The sequence below is a fragment of the Berghia stephanieae genome, chromosome 2 (genome assembly GCF_034508935.2).
Source record: "Berghia stephanieae isolate SIO BIC M18660-M18661 chromosome 2, UCSD_Bste_1.3, whole genome shotgun sequence".
Taxonomy (NCBI): domain Eukaryota; kingdom Metazoa; phylum Mollusca; class Gastropoda; order Nudibranchia; family Aeolidiidae; genus Berghia; species Berghia stephanieae.
Genome location: NC_088361.1, coordinates 78,636,603 through 78,664,094, shown reverse-complemented (window position 1 = coordinate 78,664,094; position 27,492 = coordinate 78,636,603). Strand labels below are relative to the sequence as shown.

At 35.0% G+C, this 27,492-nt stretch overlaps 1 protein-coding gene across 6 annotated transcripts; it reads left to right on the top strand.

The window, feature by feature from the left end:
- Positions 1-10: 10 nt before the first annotated feature.
- Positions 11-27,289, top strand: LOC144965573 (E3 SUMO-protein ligase PIAS2-like). Of its 6 annotated transcripts, none has more exons than XM_078901064.1 (13): positions 11-373; positions 4,905-5,065; positions 6,425-6,510; positions 9,692-9,721; positions 14,419-14,556; positions 14,974-15,058; positions 15,952-16,093; positions 18,103-18,237; positions 19,662-19,767; positions 20,454-20,527; positions 21,626-21,786; positions 22,047-22,228; positions 26,541-27,289. In XM_078901064.1, the coding sequence occupies exons 1-13, from the start codon at positions 350-352 to the stop codon at positions 27,200-27,202; spliced, it is 1,986 nt and encodes a 661-aa protein (XP_078757190.1). In that variant the 5' UTR covers positions 11-349; the 3' UTR covers positions 27,203-27,289. The 6 variants fall into 6 exon arrangements, with proteins under 6 accessions (XP_078757190.1, XP_078757189.1, XP_078757192.1 ...); XM_078901063.1 differs by lacking the exon at positions 18,103-18,237 and adding an exon at positions 17,910-18,044 and having other exon boundaries at positions 26,541-27,282; XM_078901065.1 differs by lacking the exons at positions 11-373; positions 18,103-18,237 and adding exons at positions 481-732; positions 17,910-18,044 and having other exon boundaries at positions 26,541-27,283.
- The last annotated feature ends 203 nt before the right edge of the window (positions 27,290-27,492 follow it).

Sequence of the window (27,492 nt, the reverse complement as noted above, 5' to 3'; positions counted from 1 at the left end):
CTCTCTTTGTGGGGTGGGGGCAGTAAATGTTAACAAATGCAAATTCGTAAACGAAACGAACCTGTTATTCTATGTGTTTGAAAAGTGTAAAATCTATGTGTATTTTTAAAATAAGAAGATAAAAATAGAGTTTATTAACGAAAGATTGAGAAATAAAGTCTTTTGCTAAAATCGCCTTTTGCTAACGGCAACATTAGTCACGAGAAACATAACGTAAACATTGCCATTGAGCGAATTTTAAAAAATCCATTTTTTAACAAACTGTTAACAATTGCTAACATCGCCTGCTGCTGCTGACTATCGGACCTGTTCAATTTGACTCTAATGGAGGAAACAATTACGTCCTGAAATGGCGGATTTGGCAGAGTTGAAGGTATTTTGTTATTAATATTTATTTTTAACTTCGGCATTATAAAATTTCCAATCATTTTTTCGCGCCGCGTGTGTAAAGATAAACCTAAAAATAAGCCATCCTCTTCCGCCACTCTAAATGTTGGAGTCGATGAAATGGATTGGATTGGTGGTGGTGATTGAATAATAATAGAGTATATCTAGAAGACACAATAATGGCCACATGCACTAGACTAGATTGACGTCTAGATTACTTTTGATTCATTGATGCTCTAGTTTAACACTAATATTCATCTATCTGACCTATGGACCTATGGATGAATTTATTTCGGTTGAACAAGTTAAAAAAACAGGATCTCCTCATGAGGGCCATGGCCATGGGTAAGTTGAGTTGAAAGTGAAAGTCACACATAAGATAAGATAAGATATACTTTATTGATCCTGAATGGAAATTATCATATCGAGTGATATGTTTCTGTTACTGTCACAAGTTACACTTATATTATTATATATCACTTGTACTTGTACACTAACGACTCGTTACCGTGTTGCAGTCAGGGGTAAAGTACACCAAGAGTAATAGTAACTTGTAATTAAGAAAAGAATCTCGGGTTCTGGATGCCAGAATCTCAAGGTTCATGTCAAGTCCAGAAAATATCGTTCTTCGAAATCGTCCGGCTCATGGTCCACCATCAGAGTCCTTGCCCCAGTCTGGAGTCTGATTCCAAAAAAAAAAAAAAAGAGAATGAAAGAAAAGGAGTTGAGGTTGAAGCGGGAGGGAAAAGTGGAAAGGTGATTTGCAACGTGCAATTATTTGCGGTTTTGCAGGTCTGATAACCTCACTCAGTTATGGGCTTGATTTTAACATTGTCGATGTAAACTGTACAGTATTTTGTGTTGGTTTACCTTTTTCCATTGGGAGTTTAACAAATATTCTGAAACTCATGCACTTGATTTGAAACTTGAAACCAATGTCATATGAACGAGCTAGCAACACTTATTACAAAACAGTTTGAATTTTGTGACTATCTTGATTAGAAATGTAGTTACGGCTGCAGCAGTTCAAAGTGTGAAATTTCAGACTGATTTTTACCCCAAAATTGCCATTGAAAAGTTGTGACCGAAATCGCATGCCGTTTATAAAAATTGATTAAAACAGTCAAAATGGAGTTCTTATTAACAGATTGTATACCAACATGTTTGTCTTATCGAGGACAATGCATTTACATTAATAGAGACGAAGGTACAAATTTCAAAATATTACATAATGACGCAATTGTTACATAATTATAATAATAATATGTGGTTATTAAAATCGGCTAGACATAAGCATAATTTGCTATATCACTTCTGGATTTATCCCCAATGTCTCACCGAAACATTTTGTAAATAATTCCCCTCTTTAGTACAGATAGAATAATTAAAAGATATCGATCGTCGGGCAGCCATGATAAGATAATGAAAATATGTCATTTCGGCGCTTAGTTAAAAAGTGTCTGCACATGGACATATAGCCATGAAATTTGGCATGAATAAAGTTTAGATGTTATTCTAAAAACAAGCATTTTTATTTTAAAAGTAAAAGCACAAACTGTAAATAAAAAAATAAATACATTTGAAAATTGCCAAATTTTATTTTCACATAACTCTTGAAATTCTAGATGGATTGTTCGTTATTTGGCACCATTGAAAAACGAAGGAACTGATACCAAAATATCTGCAATATTCCTCCTTATAACAAAGTTATGCATCTTTAACGGAACCCCCCTAAACGCGGACGGCACTTTCCAGACACAATTTTCTTTTGGGCGAGTCGGGTCACAATTTTACTCCCAGTGCTGCTTCCCACTAAACTACAACCAATGAGCCTAACTATTTTGGTTCTCAGGCCTGAAATTTGTGAATAGAAAAAGTATAAAGTTTATTTTATACTCCTACTTTTATTTTTAAAAATGTCTCAAAAAGACAACCCTCCTTCTCACTTAATGTACCGATTTTCTCAGCCTTCATTGTTCATGTCAGATTATATTCTCTACAACAGATATTTGGAAGGAGATTTTTTTTTTCATTATATGGAATCTTATCTTTGTTTTATTGGACATGTTTTACGGATATATTGGACATGTTTTACGGACTCGATGCCAGAACTCCGGTTTCACCTTTAAAAGAATCTGGTCTGGAGCAATAAATTCTGGGTTACGGGCAACTTCCGTCAAATTGTTCCATTATTGCCTTCCTCCCACCCTCCAACCATCAATTCACCATCACTGCCACTACTACTACAATCACCATCACCACATTACTACCACTTCTACTACAACCACCACAACTACATCACCATCATCACTACCACCACTACTACAACCGCCACCACCACATCATGATAACTACTGCTGCAACAACCACATCATCACTACCTCTCCTACCACAACCACCACCACCATACCATCATCACTACTACAACCACCAACACCACATCATCATCACTACCACTACTACAACAACCACCACCACTACATCTTGGTCACTACCACTATTACTACCACCACCACCACTACATCTTCATCTCTACCACTACTACTACAGCCACCACCACCACCCATCATTACTACTACAACTACCAACACCACATCATTATCACTACCACCACTACTACACCAACATCACACCATCACTACTACTACTACAACCACTACAACTACAGCCACCACCACATCATCACTACCACTACTACAACAACCACCACCACTAAATCATCATCACTACCACTGCTACTACTACTACAACTACAACCACCACCACCAGCATATCATCATCACTACCACTACTACTACAACAACCACTATCACATCACTACAACCACCAAAAATACATCATCCTCACTAGCACCAGTACTGCAATCACTACAATTAGGTTTTGGAGCTTTACTTTTTTTGAAATAAGGAAACTTAGGGATTGTATTTGGCATTGTCTTTACATATATCATATTATAGTTCTAATCAGTTATCTATTTAGAACTATACAATATGTAAACACTGCCACAGTTCGGCTATATGGTATAGTGGTATGACACTCACTTTCGGATCGGAAGGTCCTGGGTTTGAGCCTCGCGCTCGGCGCATAGTTGAGTCCTTGGAAAAGGCTCTTTACTCACATTCTCTCACCGCACTCAGGTGTAAAATGAGTACCTAATGAGTTAACAGCGTTGTCTTTGTCCGAAAAATTGTAATATATCGCCTAACAGGCGTCATGTCCCGTCCTACATGTTAAATGTTACTGTTGACCAGGGACCCCTTGTAAAGCGCTTTGAGCACATTTAGTGGATATTGCGCTTTATATAAAGCTCAATTTTTATTTTTTTAAAATGCCAAATACCATCCCAATTCCATTTTCTTGTGTGCGGAAATTCCTCTTTCAGCATTAAAATTCTTCCGAGTGGTGTCTGACATTCCTGCGAGCCAAATTTAAAGTTGGCGTCTCTGCCCATGGTTAAGTTTGACCAAGACAGCAATGAATCATGTCTTGTCGACCTCTTCAAGTTTCACTGCCAAAGGTGAAGCTGAAACGGTTGTTGTCCCAATTGTCTTATATAGTCCTAGTCATAGCTATATAGTGGTATTATTGCGTGATAGCGATTTTACTTTGATTTTGTAATTTTCGTGTACCATTCCACAATTGATACTTGATGATTTTATAAAGGCAGCAGTGTCTGCTCATTTTCATATTCGTCTAAGTGAAGTGGGATCAGTGATATAAGGTAGTGACTACAGATAGCGCTATTGTGTGACATCTAGCCCGATTCTAGAATGAGGATAAAAAATTCAGGCAATGGGAGAGTGTCTTTGGCCTGGTCAGTTCAGCATTCTGATCATTTCATAAACAGGGTCACTATGTTAATTTGATGCAAATATTGATTACACATCAGTGACATTTAAAACAACAAAGTCAAAGAAGTGATATTCAGGGTTTTAAAAAAAAATTCTTCTGGATAGACTTTATTAAATTTCACCACTGACAGGTGGCTCTAATATAGTCAAGCTGGAAGGTCTTGGTTCGAATCCCAATTAGAACTTTTCCTTTCTTTTTTTTTTTCAGTATCGGTATTTTCACACATTTTTCTCATTTATTCATTATTTATATTTTTGTTATTGTTATTATTATTGTTATTATTATTATTATTATTATTATTATTATTATTATTATTATTATTATTATTATTATTATTATTATTATTATTATTCTCACCCCAATAAACAATAAATTAGTGGTCACCAGTCAAATGTTTCAATTTTACAATTGGATCCTTTGGGAAATAAGTAATTTTGAAATATAACTGTTAATTTTTTAAGAGTTCATGAACTGTGTGGCTCGAAGAATTATAGATCTTAAACTCTGTGTTGCCTGTTTTGTCAGCAGTCCATAAAGCCTCTTTTAGTTTTACTTTTGGTAACTTTGTTCTTGTCTGATTCCCAAGTCATACACACAGTAGTATTTGTTTCTTTCTAATTTCTTCTAATGCTTTCAACTTTATTATTTTACTTTTTCTTTTACAGCAAATGGTATTGAGCTTTCGGGTGTCTGAATTACATGTTTTATTAGGGTTTGCTGGAAGGAATAAAAGTGGGCGTAAGCAAGAATTGACACAGCGTGCTTTATCATTAGTCCAGAAAAATTGTTCTCTCCCTGTGCAGATAAAAATTAGAGAGTTATACAGGTAAGTGTGAATAACTTTTGAACAGTGAGAGCATAGAACATCTTATTTCTTTACGATAATTTTTAGGATGTGGTTTGAAAAGTAATTAGTTTGGCCATCTTAAAGACGAAAAAGTCATCAATTGTTAGCCAAGACATTTCATTGGGAATTATGCTTCTTTAGCGTTCAAGTAAGCAATGCTGTATGACCAACATATTTAATTCAGATATGTTAATGCTGCTTATGAAGGCTTGTATTGTGAAGATTATTGGTTTGTAAAAAAGAGCTTGACTTACTGGTCTCTGTTAGAGAAGTACTGAACAGACCTACCTTTAGATTCTTTTTTGGTGGCCAACTTTGGTCAGATTCAAATTTTTAGATTTGAGAAGGAAATCATTGAAATTTGACACAGAAATAGATATTTGACAAACATTAACTACTCTATATAAGATCTAACCATTATTTAAAAATTAAAACTTGTATTTTTGGTCGATGCAAATTCTGTTGTTTTTTTTTTTTTTGTTTTTTGTTTTTTAATTTGGGGGGGGGGGTAAACAGGTTATTTAAAAATTGTCTGGCAGTCTGGTTTTCCCTGTTACCAAACACATTGCACCAATTATCTGCTATAATCACAATTTAAATTGAAAGATTTGTAATGGTTTGTTTGTATAGTTTGTAAAAAGTAATAAACAAAAATGAAGATAACAGCTTCAAAAAAGAACAAAGTACGATTGTTTTGGGCTCAAAACCCTTCTTTAGCCAACAACAAAAAACAATATAGACATAAATACCTTACTTCCTGTCAATGATGCACCTGTCCAAATAACATTTACAATTTAATGTTTTATGTTTAACTATGAAAATATATTTGAAAGATGTGTAGCAAACTAATTTGAAAGATGTGTAGCAAACTACTTCAAGTTTCCTCTTAAGAAACTTATACGACTGTAAGAATGAAAGAGTTGAAGTGCTGCAAGGCCTTTGTATTGTTAGGCTGACACTAGAATATAGCAGCTCGGTCTGGGACCCTCAACACTCAATTAGAAATTTTAAAAATCAAATTAGTACAATATATTAAGCAAATCAAGGGGTGAAAAAATTGCATTATTGATTTTGTCCTTGAACCCTACAACAGAGGACAAGAAAGCGCAACAAAGCGAAATGAAATTTAAAACTTTTACTTTGTAATTAAAGGTTTGAACTAATTGCCTTTTCATTTCTTTAATTCATATTTCATTTTTGCGGTCTTGATATTTTAAAATGTATTTAAACAGTAAATAGTTGGTAGGATTAAGATGTGAAGTGTTTTGTTTGAGGAATTTTACTTTTTATTGATTATATGTTTTCATTAAGATAGCATCCTTTCCTTATGGTTTTCAGACAAATCTATCCTGTGACAAAAGGTCAGCCAATAGCTCCTCAGAACACAAAAGACATCAATATGCCAGTAATGCACCGTGGTCAGGGTGAGCAAATTTTCTATTTGGTTGTTTCTATTTGTTTGTTCATCTTTTGACCTTTTCTTTCATGTGCCTGGCTGTTCAAAATAATGGTTTTTTAACAAGTCTAAGGTCAGATTTTATGGGCATTTTTATTTTTTGCTTATCGATGGTCTATGCGTGTCATGTTTTATTTAATTTTGGGTGAATCAGACCCTGATTCGCCGCCGGTTGTGAAAGTGGGTCTCTGTTAGATTTGATCCAGACCATATATATTCAGGTGATTTATTTTAGATTATTCTTAAATGATTTTTTCTCTTGTGCTTTACTGAGGTCAATTATTATTGCAGTGGTCACTGCCTCTTGGATAACAACTACCACCTGGTTGGATCACCATACAGTCACATATTTGGGTGGATCATTCATGGCACCCACATATCGACTTAATATCCGGGATGGTCCTGTGATGATCAACAAGGAAAATTACACCTTTGCCCCATTATATGCCTCAAGGACCTCCACCAATATCAAGGCAGTGATCCATGAGGTGGTGATTAAATGGTTGGCGTTGCATCCCCATCCCTCTGACCAAAAGATATTGCTCCTTGACTATTTGATAGCCTATCATATGGAGCACTTTTAATGAGATACAGTCCAAGCTGGTAATGTGGACGATGCTTTATTGGAACGGTTCGTTGGGAACAGAATTTTTTTCTATATAAAAAGTCATACCCTTTCCAGTTCCCAACTGCTTAATTGGGCAGAAATTTGACAATGACTGTCGCCATAAAAGAGCTTTTTCGTTGTCTTCAATTATTTAAAGTTATGGACAACTGGGTGTGTGATTGCACCGTGCATCAGAGGTGTGTACAATATAATTTACCCGTATCGCCTTTTAGTGTCTTTCATGACAGCGAATCGGATGTGTGGTCGAACTGTTTGTCGTAGTCATCCCAGAGACGTGAACAACAGATTTACCTGGGTGGGGTTCCTACCTCCCATAGTGGGCAGGGAGGTACTTGCTGTGTCTTCTATCCCCTCTTATCTGTTTTCCAATTGCTTTCTGTCTTTGTCTTGGAATGAGATTGCTTGGTTTTGTCCTGACCTTGGTCGGAGTCCTTGGCTGAGAGGGAAACAGTCGAATGTATAGTTATAGTTTTGGGAGATGATATTTTTTTCCTTGTTAATCATCTCTCTGTTATGCATTGTATTATGTTTAGCTTACATATTATATTATATGATTGGTAAACATTTGAGTGTATTCCTCTTAATTGGGACCTGTGCGTGTGTCTGGGTGAGACTTTTAGGTGATCTCAAACTAAGTACTTTGATAGTGTGCTCTGGGAATCTACATCTGATCCCTATTTGTTCCCAATACCCCTATGTCTTCTTTTTCTTGGGTGCTTTATTTGTAATTCTAGAACTTTTTACTATCCCATTTTCTTCCTTTTTACTGGCGCTGATATAACCTAAATATGTGTTGCAAGCGCCGTAAAACCCTTTAAAAAACAAAAAACAAAACAGATTTACATGTATCCCATGTGTGTTTCTCGACTGCCTTAGTCACATTCATAGTTATTGGTCAATGGCCACAATGCTAGGTTGGTAGATAAACTGACCAATAGTGTGATGGCTTTGTTTGTTCAAGGCTGTCACCACCAAATGGTTTGTTTGTTCAATGAGATGAATGGGTAGACAATGCATTCTTCATCTGTTGCTTACTTATGTAACTGCTATGAATGGCGTATTCTTTGTTTTGTGCAGTTCGATTTGTCTCTCATTGTCAGTAGATTAAAATGTCATTTGTTTTCCATTAAGACATGAAATGCCACTGTCTGATAAACGTTGTTGCAATAGCTGACATGCAAAGGGGTTCCGACGAGTTTGAACAATGATGAAGGCAGTCGGTATAAAACTCACTCAATTTCATGGCCGTTGCTTAATTGGGACGATTTGTCAGGTACTCAGCCATCCCAATAAACCAGCTTGGACTGAATCGTCTGCATATAAGGATTATTGATTGTTTTCTTATGTGATGTGTTGTAATCAGAGTACAGTACAAAAACAACCTGCATGGCTCAATGAAAATGATTCTGACTGGATGAAAACACTCCGTGTCATTTTTTAGATTTCAATTCAGATTCCCCATTTCAAGACAATTTGATTAAAATTTGCATAATGAGGTTGCTTGGTTATGCAGGGTGTCCAGCAAGGTTGCAAAGTCATAAAAAAGTCGTAAATTTGAACTCTAGGTCGTACTGGTCGTAAATTTGCATCCAAGGTCGTAAAGAAGCCGTAAATTGAAGATTCAATGAATTGAAATTTTAAAAAGTTTATTTAAGGATTAATCTGGCAGCACAAAATTACGAATGCAACAAACGTCGAGGCTTCATCTAGGGGCTACCATTTTGAAAATCATCGGCACCAGTCAGACATAATATCTGACCATTGTAATGTCCCTTGGTGGTCATTTTGCTTCCTCACTGATGATGGGAGACTCCTCTGATCAATTCTCTGGGGTACTCTGACCCCGCGTGAAGTCACCACAAAATTAGACCATCTCTAACATCAACATGGACAACATTGGTTTGATAAATGTAATATGCGCATAAACCATTGATTTCAGAAGAAAATATTTTAATTTCCTAGGTCATAATTTTTTTTTCAAGGTCGTTAATTTGACTCTGAAATTTTGCTGGACAGCCCTGTTATGTATTCGGTGAAAAATAGCCGCAGATGTAATGATGTGGATTTTTCATAGTAAAAATTCTGTTCCAAGAGAGTGGCATGTTATAGTGGGAAATGGATTAGTTATTAGGCGGTGACCACTGTATAAATGCTATGCTTAATCTTTCAAGTTTAAGTGTTAGCATCCAATTTACAATAGGACCCTGCTTTCTTTTAACATGTATATTCTTCACTTTTTTTTATGACTGTAATCAAAGGTGTTATTTTCTTGTGAGAGCCACAATTCTTTATGGAAGGATGCATGGATTTTTAAAGTAGTTGCTTATATTCATTTTACTTCATTGCTATGCTCAAACTGATCGAGTGTTGATTTAATTCATTTTCTCTGTTCCGTTTAACAATTTAATCAAATTCTAACAGGTCTCTTGTGTTATTTTTGCAATCCATTTTTTTTTTTTTTCGATTTGATTTGATTTGAATATTATTTTATTTTTTTATTTTTTGTCCTGCTATTTATCAGGTATGCTTGGTTACCCTCCTGAGGGTGCAGGTAAGCCTTGCATATTCTTTTGTGAAAAGCATGATCATTTCATATGAATGACTACATTAATAATCTTTATTTATTTATTTTCATTGATATTTTTCCTCCTTTTGTTGTTTTGAATTTCTTTTACATGCATACCTGCCAACTGGTTGATTTCATAGGATGGTGCCAGGTTTTGGTTTTTATGTATGCATTAGATACAGTGTTATTTGGCTATAACGACATAAAATCAACGGCCCCAATGATGTTTTAAGTGGGATGCTCTATTTTCTGATTGTCAGGGATTGGATGGGTTGGTATGGGTATAAGTTAAATGATGACAAAATTGAAGTGATGTCTATGTGGGGAACAGAAGGTTCCGGAAGGACTGCACGCGCAAAAGTGATAATATATGAGGCTGTTGATAAAAAATTTAAATCTTGTAGGGGATGTTGGTGATCCAATCATTTTGTTTCAGTAAAAAATCTTTTTAAGTGCTTTTATTAACGATTCGTGTAAAGTTTGACTGAAGAAATGTGTCTTTCCCTTTTTATTTTCAAAGCATCTTATTATGTTATGAACCTTGTTGTTAAGTTTTCCTGAAAATGAAGTAGCTGATACAATGCAATATAACATTTCAGGTGTTATTTGGAGATCCATGCTTTGAAATTCATTCTAATGGCTCTATTCGCACTGTTTGCTTAGTTGACAAATGCGATGGATGGAAAATGTTTCTTTTCTTTCTAAGTTCAATTTAAATCTGCAATATTATGAACAATCCTGGGGATTCCAATCCTAGCGGGCAGGGATCACACTTCATTTTTGTTTAAATTTTCAAAATCATTTTGTTTTGAAGGGTTACTTTTTTTAAAGGGCCGATTCTGTGTGAGCACAGTCTCATGATTTTGGGATATGTGTTTCTTTAGAATCATCCCTTTATTATGTTAGTTTTATTTTAACATATATTTGTATTTGATGACCTTTTGTGAAATTTGTGCTGATATTTGAAATTTTGGGTGACATCCAACAATACATTTGTGATAAGTCTTTTGGAATCTAATGTTTCTTTGAAATTAATTTTTACGGTTGCTACACTTTTCTTGTGGTGACTTTAATGTTTTCATAGAACTTGTTTTACTATCTTTTCTAAAGAGTTCAATTTTTGAACTGCAACTCATCTCAACAATTCATATTCAAGGATTTGTCACACATGCAGGCTTGAATTGGAGATTTTTTTTTTTTTTTCTTTTTTCTTTCTTTTTTCTTCTTCTTTCTTTGGCTAATGTATTGAATTGAATAAAAATTGTTCTTCTAGTATACACAAAACATATAGGAAAATTTTGATGATCGAATTTCTTATCAGGGAAAGCCCAGGTGTAACTGACGCAACAAACAGGGCAATCATGCTTATCTCAAGAATACAATTTTGATGTCAGAGAATGCATTTTATGACAAATGATTAATGAGGATATGATCCTCTTGTTTGGCACCAATGTTTGATTCCTAGGTGGCAAAATTTTCTTCTTAATGATGCTAATGTAGCATAACTGATGTAGCTCAGAGAAAACGAAAAATTCAGACATGATGTGGTTTCATTAAACATTCTCTGAAATGTTAATAAGCTGAAGTCTCAGCTTAACAGTGGTGATTTACCAATTCTTGCAGTAACTTTAAATGGCATCTAGATGTTAAAGAAATAAATAAGTGTTGTTCTGTGGGCAATGTTATTTGTAACTGATATGCAACATGAGGTGGTAATTGACGCAACACACTCTACAATGCACTCAAAGTTATATCAAAGACATATCACAGAGTGATATTATTGTCATTTATTAAGCATATGATTTAAGGAATAAAGAAAAGTTAAAGAATGATCAAGCCAAAGCATGTTTCTAACTTTAGTTTGTTGCCTTAGGGCGGACATTTGGGTGGAATTGTCCATCAATGAGTAATGGGAAGCGCTAAATGGTGGATTTTCATTTAACTTCCTATTTCCAAATAGTTTAAATGTCAGCTGTTAAATCTTCTAAAGCTCACTCAGCCGTAGCTGATTGCCCCCCCCCCCCCCCCCACACACACACACACACACACACACCCTCTCTCTCTCTCTCTCTCTCTCTCTCTCTCTCTCTCTCTCTCTCTCTCTCTCTCTCTCTCTCTCTCTCTCTCTCTCTCTCTATGTGTGTGTGTGTTTCGTTCAGATTTGGTTCAAGATTGTTTCCAAATTTTTGTCATGTAACACCTCTGTTGCCAAATTATTATATCACGTGGATGTGCTGCTCCGCGTTATGATTTTGTTATTCATGTGAGAAAAGTTGATGTTTCTCATCTGTAGTAATGTTCAGCGCATAGGCAACATAATAGTTTTAAAAAATGAGGGGAGGGAGTAAGCTTTGTTTTAGGGTAAGGGGGGGGGGGGTTCTTTTATCTTTCCGGACTAATGTGTCCTGTGGTGTTGATTGGTCCTCAAAAGCGTAACCAATTTTTTTTTTGTTGTTGTGTGCTACTGTGTTGTGATCAGTTGTCAAGAAAAACTGTAGAAGGGACAAGGTTATTGTGTGTACCCAAGGTATTGAAGAATGTTAACGTGTAATTAATTCCATTGTTAGAGAGTAAGTAACAATGTTAAAGATATAAACTTTAGGGTTCCATCTGATTTGCATGCACGGCAGATGTATGGTAAATGTGTCAGTGAAATTGTTGGCTTGGTGAGCTGTTTTTACTTTGATCTGGTATTTGAAAATCAAACACAGTGACTGCACATTTAGTTGTTGCTCTTTGGTTGTGTTGAATTGAGTTGTGTTATCACAATGTCTTGGAATGCTAGACAAATATATTCCAGTGGTCCACCCATAAGATATCCTCTTTTTCCCAATGCGCCACAAAATGGATATTTTTCATCTGACCTTGGATTCCATGATTACAATTACCATGTGGGACCGCGAGGTTGGTCATACTAATCATCTCAACGTTTTTGTTTTTTTAAAGTTATTGCTTTCGAATGCATATTTCTTTTAGCACAGTAACTAAAGGATTTTATCGTTTTTGATCAATTATTCGAGTTCAGTTTTGTTACTCTGAGTTCAGTTTTGTTACTCTATGCTGATTGCGCCACTTCAGTGACTAAATATACTGACTTGCTTAAAGTGATATTTATCCAAAGGTAATATTACATTTATCTATATTAGACCAAGGAAACGGCTTGTTTTCAACAATTATATTGATTTAGATCTGCAATCGAGATACAGACATCCATGCGGCCATCTTTGAAAGTTTGGCCGTAGCTTTAAATATTGATGTTAGAGGATATACATTGCAGTGGGAAAGAGTGGGTGAAAATAAGGCAATCACTGTTTGCCTTGGAATCACTTAGGCCTACTGTTTATCTTTGTATTTTTTCTCTCATTTATACATCTGTACTTCATGTCACAAATTACCAATTGAAGTTGAAGAAAACCTGCATATAAATCAAATATGTTATTGACCCATCCGTCTGAATACCAAGCTAGTAAATTGTGATGTTAGTAAATCAACTTAGACCACCCAATGCTTTGCCACAATACATCATTTGTACTTTCAGTAGTTTAATTATTTGATCCACTCCATTCTTACCCCTTCTGCCAAAACTAGTGATGTAGATCAATCCCAAGAATTGCTTGCCTGTGATCCTTTAATTAGGTCTGAGAGATTGAGGGCAATGGTCACAATAAGTGGGAGGAAGGCAAACAATCTTCAAACTTTCTTACTGACATGGGAAGGATGAGGATATTGCCAGACTGTAGTCATATTTTAATAGATATTCCAAAGCAAAAGAGAATTGTCGCATGATCTTTTCATCTGCTATATGCGTATAAACAATAAAGGCAACATAAACAGAGGGCTTGCTGTTTGTATTTATTAAAATAGCATTGCCAACTAGGGAAGGAATTGTATTGTTAACTTGATATTGTATTTAATCTCATATATATAGTCAGAATTATCAATAATACACTGGTAATAAAAGTTATTAACACGATCACGAAGGACTGTCTAATTAACTTGCTCTGTATGGGCTTTATTTTCCAGATCTTTTGCTTCAGTCTTAACAGAGAAGGCTCATGGTTCGGGTTAGAGAAATTAATTGAAATTGTTTGTTACTCTAGTAATTAGCTGGCAATGATTACACAGGGTGAGAAAGAATGACACCACCTTCCGGATTGTCCCACAATGTTCAAAACTAGAAGCTCAGTGACATCCTTCCCCTTCTGCATCACTGAGAGGTTTGCAAACATAAACAAAAATGACTCCATAAGGGCTGGTTCCATTGATGAAAGCAGCAATTTCTTCAACCTCAATGACTTAAAACTTTCAATGTCTTCATCTTTGTCAAATTTTAACCTTTCAAGAGCCACCATATTAGTCTTGCAGTATCATGTTTCATGTTATTTGTTTCCCTTTTCATTTTTAATGTATATGATGATCATGCATATAGAATCCCTATCTTGACCAAAAAATTTTAATGCTATAATCTTGATGTTGTACAGGGTTCAAAGATATTTGGAAAAATCTCCACAATATTTTAGGGATTTGTCTCTTTTTCCTTATATATCAGTTGAGCATTTTAATATATGAATATTACTTGTTGATATATATATCACTATAGGATTACTCTTCTTTATAGATTATTACTTTATGATTTATGTGTTGCGTGAGATCATTACTCTTCATAATTTTTGTCATTTCAGTTGGGATAGATTACAGTACCATGGGATCCATGCGTCCTATTATCGCCCAGGCTCCAATTCTGGTTAATCCAGATGTCAAGTTAAAACATTTACCCTTCTATGATGTTCTTGGAGAACTGATGAAACCTTCTAGTCTAAGTGAGTTTATTGATATTTGGTTGAAGTTGTATTGGGCAATGTGATTTTAGATATACTGTATTTGGTTGAATAATTTTAGATGTACTTTGTAGTTAAAATTCTTTGCTATTTTTTTTACGAAATTTGAATGGGTTTTTTTTTGTTTACCAATTTCTAACCAATGCACTTATATTATTTGTGGATTTTACTTCACACTTTCTGTTTTAAGTGCATTCAAATATTTAATTTTTAAAAAGTTGTTTTGAATACAAGTTATACAAGATCAAATGAGTTGTATTAGTTGGATACATTACCAATTTTGTTTTGATAACAACCATGATGACTTGTTTTAAGGAAAGCAAAGAAAATAAGTAGGGATAGATAGAATTCTAAATCTTCTTTTTATTTATTTTTTAAAAAAAAAACAAAAAACTTTAGTACCAAAGAATTTTGGGAGGATGCAAGAGACCTTATTTGATTTCCATATAACACCTCAGCAAGCAAAAGATATAACATTGTCAAGGTAAATATTTTGATTATTTATTTCTACATTTTTGGACAAGACTCTGGGGGTCACGATAGTTCGGTTAGTAGGGCAAAGGGACTGGTATCGGTCAAGACTTTCTGACCCCCTGTCCATCCGGCATTAATTGGGAAGCAGTGTCCAACAGTGAGTGCTTTGATTTGCCAGAGTGTCTTTATTCGAGGGATAGCAGGCAATTGCTATTGTCTAACATTATAGAAAAGAGGATAAACTCTGGCTGAATGGGCCTTATGGCTGTGATGGACCACTTTTCAGTGATAATCTTCTGTTGGATTCTGGGATTTGCTGATTTTCTCTGAAATTTTCCGCTGTTTATTTGTTGTTTTGTTTTTTCAGTGTCATTTTTCTATGAAAAGATTTGTGGTTGATCCCTGGTAAAATCACCATCATGTCTTATCTCAAATTTTGACTCCTGTGCTCAGTTGCATGAATTTTGGTGACACTTGCATCCTGATATCAAAGTGGCACTAGACTAGTGGGGACCTTGGGTGTTTGGTAGCGATTGGGGGAAAAAAAAAGATGGAGCAGGATAGCCTCTCTCTCTCTCTCTCTCTCTCTCTCTCTCTCTCTCTCTCTCTCTCTCTCTCTCTCTCTCTCTTTCTCTCTCTCTCTCTCTCTCTCTCTCTCTCTCTCTCTCTCTCTCATTTTCACTGATTTTGCCCTTTGTGATTGTCCATACTTTTTTTAAGTGTTGGACAATCGTGAAGTTGACAGTAGTGTACAAATATATATATGGTCTCTGATACTATCTATTCTAAACTGAAATTAACTGACATGTTAGGATCACAAATAGTAATCTGATTTTGTTCCATGAACCATTTTTCTGTGCAGACTGAAATTGTAACACATACATTGTTTTATAATTCTGACAGAGATTACCGACCAGGGGCAAAAGTGGAATATAATGTCCAAGTACAGCTTAGATTCTGTTTATTAGAGACTACCTCAGAGCAAGCCGACACATTCCCCTCACAGATACAAGTTCGTGTTAACAACAAGCCTGCAACTTTACCGGTAAATTTTCAGGTTTCTTTAAAATTATTTCTTTCATCATTTCAAGTTCCCATCTCTCAATTTTTAAAAATTTATTTATTTTTATATTCCTTCTAAATCATCTGTTGTTAATGTTTTAATTTTCGAGATTGTATTGAGAGAAATTTTCAATTTTTTCATCAAATTTTTCACTCTCATCTGTTAAGAGAGCACTGATAGAATATTTAAATTGGTGTTCTTGATGTTTCTCACTTGTAAATATTGCCTGAGAAATCCAAAAACCTATTGTTGCAATTCTTTATTTATTTAGTGTGACACCTATTTTTTGTCAAGTAAAAAACTTGATCGGTCTGCTTATAGAGGTCTTGAAAAACTTTTCAAGATTTGACTATGCAAGAGCTCCAAAGCAATTCCAGGTCACATTTGTGAGTTGTGGTCTCATTCTACATCATCATACCACTGTACATACCCCTGGCTGGAAGGGGAACAGTTTTTTTTTTGTCTTGTAAATCATCTTTCTGTTGTGCACTGTATTATTTTTTGACACACACACATCAATATATATATACATATATATCAAACTGTGGGTACTGGTCGACTTATTTGTTTTCCTTCTAATTCTTGGTTCTACGGATGTGGCTTCTTTATAAATGAAAAATGGAAGCATTCAATGTTGGAAAGTATCTATTTGTGTATTACAACTACAAGGGGACATATCACATAACCCAAACAAAGATGCCAATGTAAAAACAAACAAAGGACAATTTCCATCATCAATGATTACGCACCAACAACAGAAAGGGCAGAAAAATTCCTGGAAGAAATAAAAAGTTTTTTCATAAATCTCAACAAAACTATTGATAATCTAGGAAATAAACACTGCTAATAATAGCTGGTGATTTCAATGCTAAATTTGGCAAACGGGAAGTTGGGGAGAATTGCCTTGGGTCTTATTCAAAGGGTAAGTGAAATTATAACGGAGGACCGGTAGATTTTTGCGAAGATAGTTATTTGTCACAAACAGCGCATTGAATCACGCTTCGAGGCACCAGCCGACATAATAATAATAATGATTTTATATAGCTCCTAAACATCCACATTAATCGTGCTCTGCAGTGCTTTGCATAATAAAAATGTTTTGTTTTTAAAAAATTAAAAATCACGACACTACATAATAAGCATGAATACAGAACAAATCTAAGCAGCATTTATTTCATAAAAAATAAGCCTAACGGAACATTGTAAGCATTTGATTGTGTTCCTCTTAGTTGGGACCTTTGTTTGTGTCAGGATGAGGTATTTAGGTGATCTCTAAGGACACTGATGGTGTGATGGACCTGTTCTCTATTTGAACCAATTCCCCTTTTGTCTTACTTTTTCTTTGGTGCTTTTATTTAATTCTAGAACTTTTTTACTATCCCATTTTCTTCCTTTTTACTGGCGCTGATATGACCTAAATATGTTGCAAACGCCTTAAAAATGAAACAAATTATAAGTGGCGACTGAGTCATTACTGCATTTCAAAGTTTTCATCTAAAATCTGTTACATCAACATATCATTTTCTTTTAAACCTTGAAAGATAAATCTTTCTTTCTTTCTTCAATCTGTTCCCTATTTGAACCAATTCCCCATTACTTTTTCTTGGGTGCTTTAATTGTAATTCTAGAACTTTTTACCATCCCATTTTCTTCCTTTTTCTAGGTGCTGATGTGACCTCAATGTGCTGTAAGCGCTGTGAAACCCTTAAAAACAAAAACAAAATTTAATTTATATACCTTATGTAAGCTTTCCTTACCTTCTCATGATTTATTTGGTATTGTGATAACCCATCTTCAGAATGTCATTCCTACCAACAAACCTAATGTGGAACCCAAAAGGCCCGGTAGGCCTGTTGACATCACCAGTCTGTGCAGGTTGTCCCCTACAGTTTCAAATGCCATTACAGTTTCATGGGCCACAGACTTTACACGGGTATGTTTTCATCGTTTGGTGTGTGGTTTGGACTAATTATCATAATTTATTTCTCCAGCCTAAACCAATCCCCTTACATAACAAGGCAGCTCCTAAAGCGTATGGGAGTCCATTGGATGTTACTTGTCTGTGCAAGCTTTGTCCAACAAAGGACAATTATGTTCAAGTTGCATGGTGCAATGATCAGCCTCGGGTATATTTTTCCCAAAGTTAAAAGTTGAAAACTTTGTGGGGTAAAAAAAAAAATAGAAAGACTGATTTTGTTTTCAGTCATGAATTGTGTTTTTGATCTCACCAAATTTTACTAATTTGTTTTAAATGGTTTTTTTTTTTGTTTGTTTGGTTTTGTTTTGGTAAAAATAATATATGGTTTAATTCATACCTATTTATGCAGAAAGTTTGGAATTTAGACGGGAATTCAACTTCTAAAGTATGGATTATTTCAAACCAAAGGCAGATTTGAATGTTGATCATTGAAAAAAAAAAACAAAAAAAACTTTTCTATAGTGCTTGCTTATGGCCTTTTTGTCAGGCTTTAAGCTTTTTACATTATCTCTTCTGGAAAATACCTTGAAGTCCTTACCTTTATTCATATTGAGGTTTTAAAAAAAAAAATGTCACAGGGACAACACAAGCTGTCCTCTTAGTCGCTAAAGGTAATTTTGGACCGATTGCCCTAGATTTTGAGGTGTTTTAGATGTGCAGGTCTTCATTTGTATCCTCTGTAAACTACAGAATGTAAACTTGAATGACGTTTTTGGAATGAGATTACTTGGTTTTGTCCTGTCCCTGGCCGGAGTCCCGGCTGGGAGGGAAACAGTCAAATGCATAGTTATTGTTTTGGAGATGATATTTTCTTTCCTTGTAAATTATCTCTCTGCTATGTATTATAATATTTGTTATTTTGAATTTATAATGTAAGCATTTGAGTGTGTTCCTCTTTGTTGGATTTTTTGCTTGTGTCCGGATGAGGCTTATAGGTGATCCCAAACTAAGTACATTGGTGGTGTGCTCTTGGAATCTACATCTGATCCCTATTTGTTCCCAGTTCCCATTTGTCTTACTTTCTCTTGGGTGCTTTAATTGTAATTCTAGAACTTATTACTAGATCATTTTCTTCGTTTTTACTGGCGCTGATATAACCTGCTAAATGTGTTGCCAGCGCCGTAAAACCGTTGAAAACAACAAACCTACACAAATTCTCTGTGAATATGATTTTACTTAAGAATTGAGAGAAAGAGAAGGGAGGATGGTGGCACCATATATTCATTTGCTATATAAGTTTCTTAAGCATTATTGTTGCAGTTTGTTTTTTGTGCCATATCCTATTATTATTTTTAATTCATGTTTTGTATTTTTCTGTACAATATACCTTTTTTTTGCTTTTTTAAACTATGCTAAATTAATGAATATATAAAATTTATTTATACATATAAATCAGTTAATATTATTGATTCTTGACCTCTATTGTTTTTACTCTTTTAAAATAATGGGAAATCATGCTTTGCAAAATTTAGAAAATAACATTATTTTATGTAAATTTTGTTGGAAACATGTCACCATTACGTTTATTTGAAGACCCTGCAGTTGAATTACTTTTTTCAAAATGCTTTTCAGAGTTTCTGCATGGCCATCTACCTTGTAAGCAAACTTTCATCTGAAATCCTCTTGCAAAGATTAAAACAGTTCGGAAACAGACATTCAGACCATACAAAAGCATTAAGTAAGTATAGTTTTTTGGTAAAATGTATGAGATTCAATTGCGTGAGTAGAATTTCCCATAGAGCATATTGGTTCACATTAGGAACATTTAGATAATGTCAAAATAGGCACTTTGATAAATTGCTCATGGAATCTTCTGGTCTTTATTTGAATCAGTTCCCGTTGTCTTTCTTTTTCTTTACTGCTTTAACTGGGATTTTGTCCTCATCATTTTCCTGTTTACTGGCACTGAAATGACTTTAAAAACCCTGTAAAGAGAAGAAAAATAAAGGCCAGGTAAGCTGTCTGCTTTCCCCTATAACCACTTGTCCTTTCCATGTGGCTTTGTGTTCTTGCTCGAGATTGAGACCATTTGGTTTTGTCTGGGATCTTTTGCCGGGTTGATCTATCTTTAAGCTTCCTTTTTACTGGTATTGGAATGATTTGAAAGTCACAAGCGCTGTAAAACCTTAAGGGCGAAGAAAAGGAAAAGATTTGAAGAAGAGGTAATAAATGTGAATATTATGTATTGGTCATTACAAGAATTATGTAATTTTATATCATTTTCTTTGCTTTAATTATAACAAGCAATGGTAAATTCATCAGAGCAAGAAATATTGGATGGTCTATAAATATGACAGGGTTGGTTTTAAAACAATGGTTCTTTTTCTTTACAATTTTAGAAAAAAATGTTTAATACTTCCACAGTAAAAGAAAAATTGGAGCAAGATCCTGATAGTGAAATTTCCACCACAAGCCTAAGAGTATCATTAATGTGTCCGGTAAGTTTGCAATACCGGATGTGGGTGTACATTTTTTCTGTGGGGGTTTTTTCTTTTAGAGAATTTACTCAATTCTTGTGTGGATAGGATAGAACTTATTTAAAATTAAAAATTTTGTTGTATGCAATTCAAACATAAAATTGTTGCATTCTGAGAGGTGCTTAGCTAAAATCTTAAATTCTTCTTCCTCTGGAATTAAACTGATATATCCAGTCTAGACTACTGGGAGAAAGCAGCAGCCTTCATGGGGAACATCCAATTTTCAATCTAAAAATCAACTGAATAGATCAAGGTGGTCAATACTATTAAAATTTGACCAACATAGACTGTGCATTATAAACAGGTTTCTTTATCTGTACAATAACCCTTATTTCAAATGAACAGCCCTAATGGGAAAGATGCATTCAAAATCTTTTGACTAGATTATAATATATAGTGTTTTGAACATAGAACAGTTTGTTTCTGGTGGTTGAGTTGTTTGTCCATGCATTAATGTAATGTATTTCCATTGAAAGAAAAATTTGGAAAAAAGGTTATTCTATTTAACCATATTTTTAAATATGATATTCCTTTAGAAGTTTTCAAATAAGCTTTATTAGTATTTTGAGACAAGAAATCATTTCTAACGTTATACTGAGAGTACTTTATTTTAAGTACATTTTAAGAAGTGTGATTTTATTTTTTATAGGATACGGAGTGACTGCTATTGTTTTGAAAAATTGCCTCTTAATTTAATTAAAATTTTTAAAAAATTATTTTATGATAAAGAGGAAGAATTAAGCTTTCAATGTCTGTACCATTTTCTTTTCTATCATAATAGAGAAATAAATTAATTAGATTCTGACATTTCCATCAATAACCTATCGATCACCATTTTTTGCTCAGTATGGACTATTTATTATTCTATAATTGGTGCATTTCTGTCCCCAGAAATTATTCTAGATAACTGTTTTTAGTTTTAATTATCTGACAGCTGAGTTGTTGCACATTTTATATAGGAAAGAGTGTTTTTCAGTTAATTTCTGACATTGCTTGTAAGCAAATGACTCTTTCCGATGAATCTAACTCATTTCCTATTTATGTATATTTATCATACAGCTTGGCAAGATGCGCATGCAGATTCCTTGTAGAGCAAGCACATGTTCACATTTACAATGTTTTGATGCTATGACATTTTTGAAGATGAATGAGCGTAAACCCACCTGGATGTGTCCAGTTTGCGATAAACAATGTCCATATGATAAACTCATGATTGATGGGTAAGATTGTTAACAATTTGCAATTTTGTTAAGTGGTTGGGGGTAAAATTTGGTCGATGGCAAGAAAAGAGGAGAGGATATGAAGCAGGTAGTTGATGGTATATGGTTGGTTGATATCATGTGCTTTTTGGTTATGTCATAGTAATAGGTTCAGTTCTTTATGTTTTTCTTTAGACTGGTTTCTTTTGATGTGGTGGGAAACATTATCTGGCAATTTAAAAACCATGTTTTGTGTGGGTTTTTTTCTTTCTTTTCTCCAGGTATTTTGTTGAAATTCTTCGGAAATGTCCAGCTTATTCAGAAATAAATTTTCATGAAGATGGGACATGGACGCCAGTCTCAAACAAGAAAGAATCATCAAAACAAGTCAACCTGTCCAGTGCATCTAAATCATCATCATCATCTTCTTCTTCATCATCCCTCAACAATCCTCAGCCATCCGGTACTTCAGTGTTTAATAGTTTAAAAATTAAATGAGCAAATTAGATTTCATATTATTGTCAAGCCTGCCTTAGTGACGATCTCTACATAACGACTGCCTATCCTCTCTTTTAACACGCTTGACTTTCTTCTTCTTATCTCTACAAAGTAACCATGACCACAAAAATCTGTGACTGATTTTAAAAATCACCTGTCTATAGTGACCAGCTTAAGGAGAGAAAAAAAAACCCAAAATAAAAGCTATATTCACTTAAGTGCTCAAATCACCTTACAAGGCTTCAACTGACAACCACTTTTTTGACCTCCACTTTATCAGTCATCTTACCTTCCAACCACCCTAACACGCCAATTGCTTTTGCTTTACTACCCTAATGTACTGGGTGGGGTTCCTTACCTCCCATAGTGGGCAGGGAGGCACTTCCACTGTCTTCTGTCCTCCTTTATCTTCTTTCCAACATGCTTTCTGTCTTTGTCTTGGGATGAAATTACTTGGTTTTGTTTTGGTACTAGCCGGATACCCTAGCTGGGAGGGAAACAGTCAAATGTAGTTAGTTTTGGGAGATATTTTTTTCCTTGTAAATCATCTCTCTGTTATACACTGTATTATGTTTTGTTTACAGATATATGATTTGTAAACATTTGAGTGTATCCCTCTTAGTGCAGACCTGTGCTTGTGTCTGAATGAGACATTTAGTGATCTCAAACTTAGTACACCGATAGTGTGCTCTTGGAATCTACATCTGTTCCCTATTCGAACAAATTCCCCTTTGTCTTGTTTATCCTTGGGTGCTTTAGTTGTAATTCTCTAACTTTTTACTAACCCATTTTCCTCCTTTATACTGGCGCTGATGTGACCTTAATGTGTTGCAAGCGCTGTAAAACCCTCAAAAACAAACAAATACTCTAATGTATTTCTCTGATTGGTTGATCCCCTCTGGCAATCGAAAAAGGGTGTTTGTTAAAAATGGAGAAAAAGGGCAAATCTTTTAGAGAAAAAAATACAGAATTTTTTTTTTTTAAATTCAACAACCTCCCCATTAGTTGTACATAGCGACCACCTGCTTATAACGACCACTTTGGCTTTTGATTTTGAGTGATCGCTGTGGATAGTGAGTAAAATTCTCAATAGGGCAGGGAATGTTAGCTGTGGATTCTTTGTTGCTCAAGAACTATTTAACAAAATGCATGAAGAGAGCATGTAGCACAGCATTATTTTATAACATATCATTAAATGGGGAAAATGGTAAAGATTATTGTTCCTGACCTCCCATAGTAGACAGGGAGGCACTTGCTGTGTCTTCTATCCCCCTAGATGTTTTCCAAATGCTTTCTGTCTTTGTCTCGGAATGAGATTACTTGGTTTTGTCCTGACCCTGGCCAGAGTCCTTGGTGGGGAGGGAAACAGTCAATTATATAGTGATAGTTTTGGGAGATATTTTTTTCCTTGTAAATCATCTGTGATGGAATGTTATTTATATTTATTTAATTTTTTTCAACATATGATTTGTAAACATTTGAGTGTATTCCTCTTAGTGGGATCATGTGCTGGTGTATGGGGGAGACTAAGGTGATCTCAAACTAAGTACACTAATAGTGTGCTCTTTGAATCTACATCCGTTCCCTCTTTGAACCATTCCTCTTTGTCTTACTGTTTCCCCTGAAGTCCTTTTAATTTTTTACTATCCAATTTTCTTCCTTTTTTTTTCTGGCGCTGATATGACCTAACTGTGTCACAAGCGCCGTAAAACCCTTAAAAATAAATAAAGATAAATGTGCAGAATTTCCAAAAACAGATAGCATTTTGATTATCCATTTAATTTTTCAGTGGCTTTTATTACTGCACCAAAAGCCATCTACTGCTTAAATGTAGATATATCTTCATTTCAGACTTACCCCATATACAGATTTATACTTTAAACCTTTAATAAATTTTTAAAATTTAAATAAAAAGATGCAGGGTGGGGTTCCCCACCTCCCGTTCTTGTTCTGTCTTCTATCCCCCTGTATCTGTTTTCCAATTACTTTCTGTCTTTGTCTTGAAATGAGATATAACTTAGTTTTGTCCTGACCTTGACCGCCTTCGCTTGGAGGGAAACAGTCGAATGTATAGTTATAGTTTTAGGAAATATTTTTTTTCTTGTAAATCATCTCTCTGCGGTGTCAAACATCTTCTGCCAAGTGGTAGTTCAGCAGAAAAATCACAATTATGTCTTGTGTCATTTTTTGACACCTCTGCTCAGTTGCATGAATTTTGGTGACACTCACATATTTATGACGTCAGTCTAGACACACTGGTGCCAAATGTCAAAAGTGGCACAAGACCCTTGATAGCCTTGGATGAGAAGATGATCGGAAGGGAAAGGGATGGGGCAAATAGGTGTAAATTATTTTGTACCCTTTAGCTGTAGCATAATAGTACATTTGGGGTTTTTATAAGTGTTTCTTCTTTTTTTGTAGTTGTTTTTTGTTCTGAATTCGTTAATAGCATTCATTACCACTTATCTCTAATTCCAAGAAATTTTTAAAAAATCAATTCATAAAATATTCTTGCAGAGTGCTTTCTCTCTCTCTCTCTCTCTCTCTCTCTCTCTCTCTCTCTCTCTCTCTCTCTCTCTCTCTCTCTCTCTCTCTCTCTCTCTCTTTTTTTTTCATATTTTATATATTATATTATATTATGTTTATAGATAACAGTTGGTACTAGATAGATAATATATAATAGTAAGACTGATCGAAATATTTGTTTAAAGGCTTAATTTTAAGTTTGCTATTTAGATGGAATAAGTTTTGTAATTGATTAAAGATTCTTATTTATAAGCTGCATAACCGCAAGGTTGCAGTAATACGACACCACCTGGTCTTTTGGTCAAAAGTTTATCATAATCTATTGATATAGTGGGCTGCATTATAGGCCTCTAAAATATTTAATTGGAAATGACAATTCGTTAAATTATATTTACAAAAAGTCAGGATGTGTCTTAATGAGCAAAATAGATGTTTTTGAAGTAGTAATATATCACGTAATATTAAATAACTATGAATATCTATATTTTTGCATTAGATTCGGGTTTGATAGACGGGCTGGTAAATTTTCCTCCTTTTTGACAAATTGTAATTATCATCACTGATGTACTGTTAAGTTTTTATTTTAACTTATGATTTTAAACATTTGAGTGTATTCCTCTTAGTGGGATCGTGTGCTGGTCCTGGTTGAGACTTTTAGGTAATCTCAAACTAAGTACACTGATCAAGTGCTCTTGGAATCTACATCTGTTCCCTATTTGAACCATTTCCCCTGTCTTATTTTTTCCTCAAGTCCTTTTAACTACATCTTGAATGTTTTTACTATCCAATTTTCCTTTTTACTGGCGCTGATTATGACCTAAATGTGTTGCAAGCACCATAAAACCTGTAAAAACAAACAAAACAAAAACAAATACATAAAAAGATGATAAATGTGAACATTCCTATAGTGCAATTCAGTGCGCTTAACATGATTTATTCCCCCAGCAGGCCATATGGAGCAATGTTTCCATTTCATTCAGTACCAGTTGCCAGGTATCCTTTTTGTACTAACTCTTAAAACATCCATCACCTGAGTTGAGTGGGGTTATGTGTGTCAAATACCTTCCTCAAAGACATTATGTCGGGACCAGAATTTTCCACTATCATTGTCACTTATCCAGCCACTGACCATGCTTAACATCACTTGACTTTAGTGACGAGACAAGAAACCATACCATAAAACCCTTTAAACAAACATACCGCTGAGTCAACCAGTAAATGAGGTTGTAACAAAAATATTTCTCATAAAGTGATACAAAATAAAAACAAATATTAATTTAAGCAATTATAGAAATGATATATTATCTTTCTTCACTTTCTCTAACTGATGCCAAAGTATCAACTTGATGCACATTATTTTGACACTATGTCAGCTATTCTTTTGGTATTTAACCACAAATATTGGATTATTCATAATTCAACCAAAAAAAAAAGGGATGAAAATTAATGTCTTCCATGATTATTTAGAACAACTTTATATGGCTGGAAACCCGGCATATAAAGTTTAAAATCCTCCCACCTACCCTTCTTTATATTGCATTATAATATGTATACAGATAGCATTCAGTCAATGAAGATTTTCACATCAGATTCCCCCTACCTTTCATATAGCCTGAGTAAAATTAGTTATATTTCAAAATTGATTATTTGCTTATTGTTGGAATGCTATCTTCTTACTTTGTCATAAGATACAAACAATTACCATTTCACTTAGACTGTATTGATCCAATGGCTTCTCTTATCATCATCAGCGACAGCGACGACGATGACAATGAGTGCACCATCATTCCCAGCAAGTCAGCCACCAGCACCTGCAGCAAAACCACCAAGCTCCTCAAAGGGCCCAGTGATCGATCTAACACTAGACAGTTCTGATGACGATGACGACGACGACGCAGTCATACCCAGTGACCCAGTGTGTATCAGCCCATCACCTGTCATAAACTTGGACACACCATCGCCAGCTCCTCTACCTCCTATGCCTGGCTCACCAACTGTGCTCCTCTCAAATTCTTCATCTCCATCCCCTGTTGCTGCCCATTCAAATCACAATCACAGCAGTCACAGCAGCAATCACTTTCCCCAACAACAACCACCTCAAGCCCATTCTTCGTCTTCCTCCTCTTCGTATCATGCACCCTCTATCAATCAAAGTTCTAGTGGATATAGTAGTAACAGTAATGGTGGAAACAGCAGCAGCAGCAGTTCAAGCAATCATAATTCAGCTTCAGCTCCTTCACCTATAGGATCTATGGACAGTATGCTTCGGCATAGTCCATCCAGTCTCAGCAATCCCCCACCCCCTTCATCCTCCTCGACCAATGCTTCATTACATGCTCAGGCCCTAAATTTGGAGGCTATGTCTGATGCAGACTTTGATGAATTCTTAAAAGGCTTGTCATGGGGTGTTTGAAAGTTATCCGGTTGGAAACAGTCCAATGTATAGATAGTTTTGGGAGATGATATTTTCTTCCTTGTAAATCATCTTTGCACTTATATATGGTTTGTAAACATTTGAGTGTATTCCTCTTAGTAGGGACCTGTGCTTGTTCTGGATGAGACTTTTAGGTGATCTCAAACTAAATACTTTGATAGTGTGCTCTTGGAATCTAATCTGTTTCCTATTTGAACTAATTCCCCTTTCTGGGTGGGGTTCCTCCCATAGTGGGCAGGGGGGTACATACTGTGTCTTCTATCCCCTTA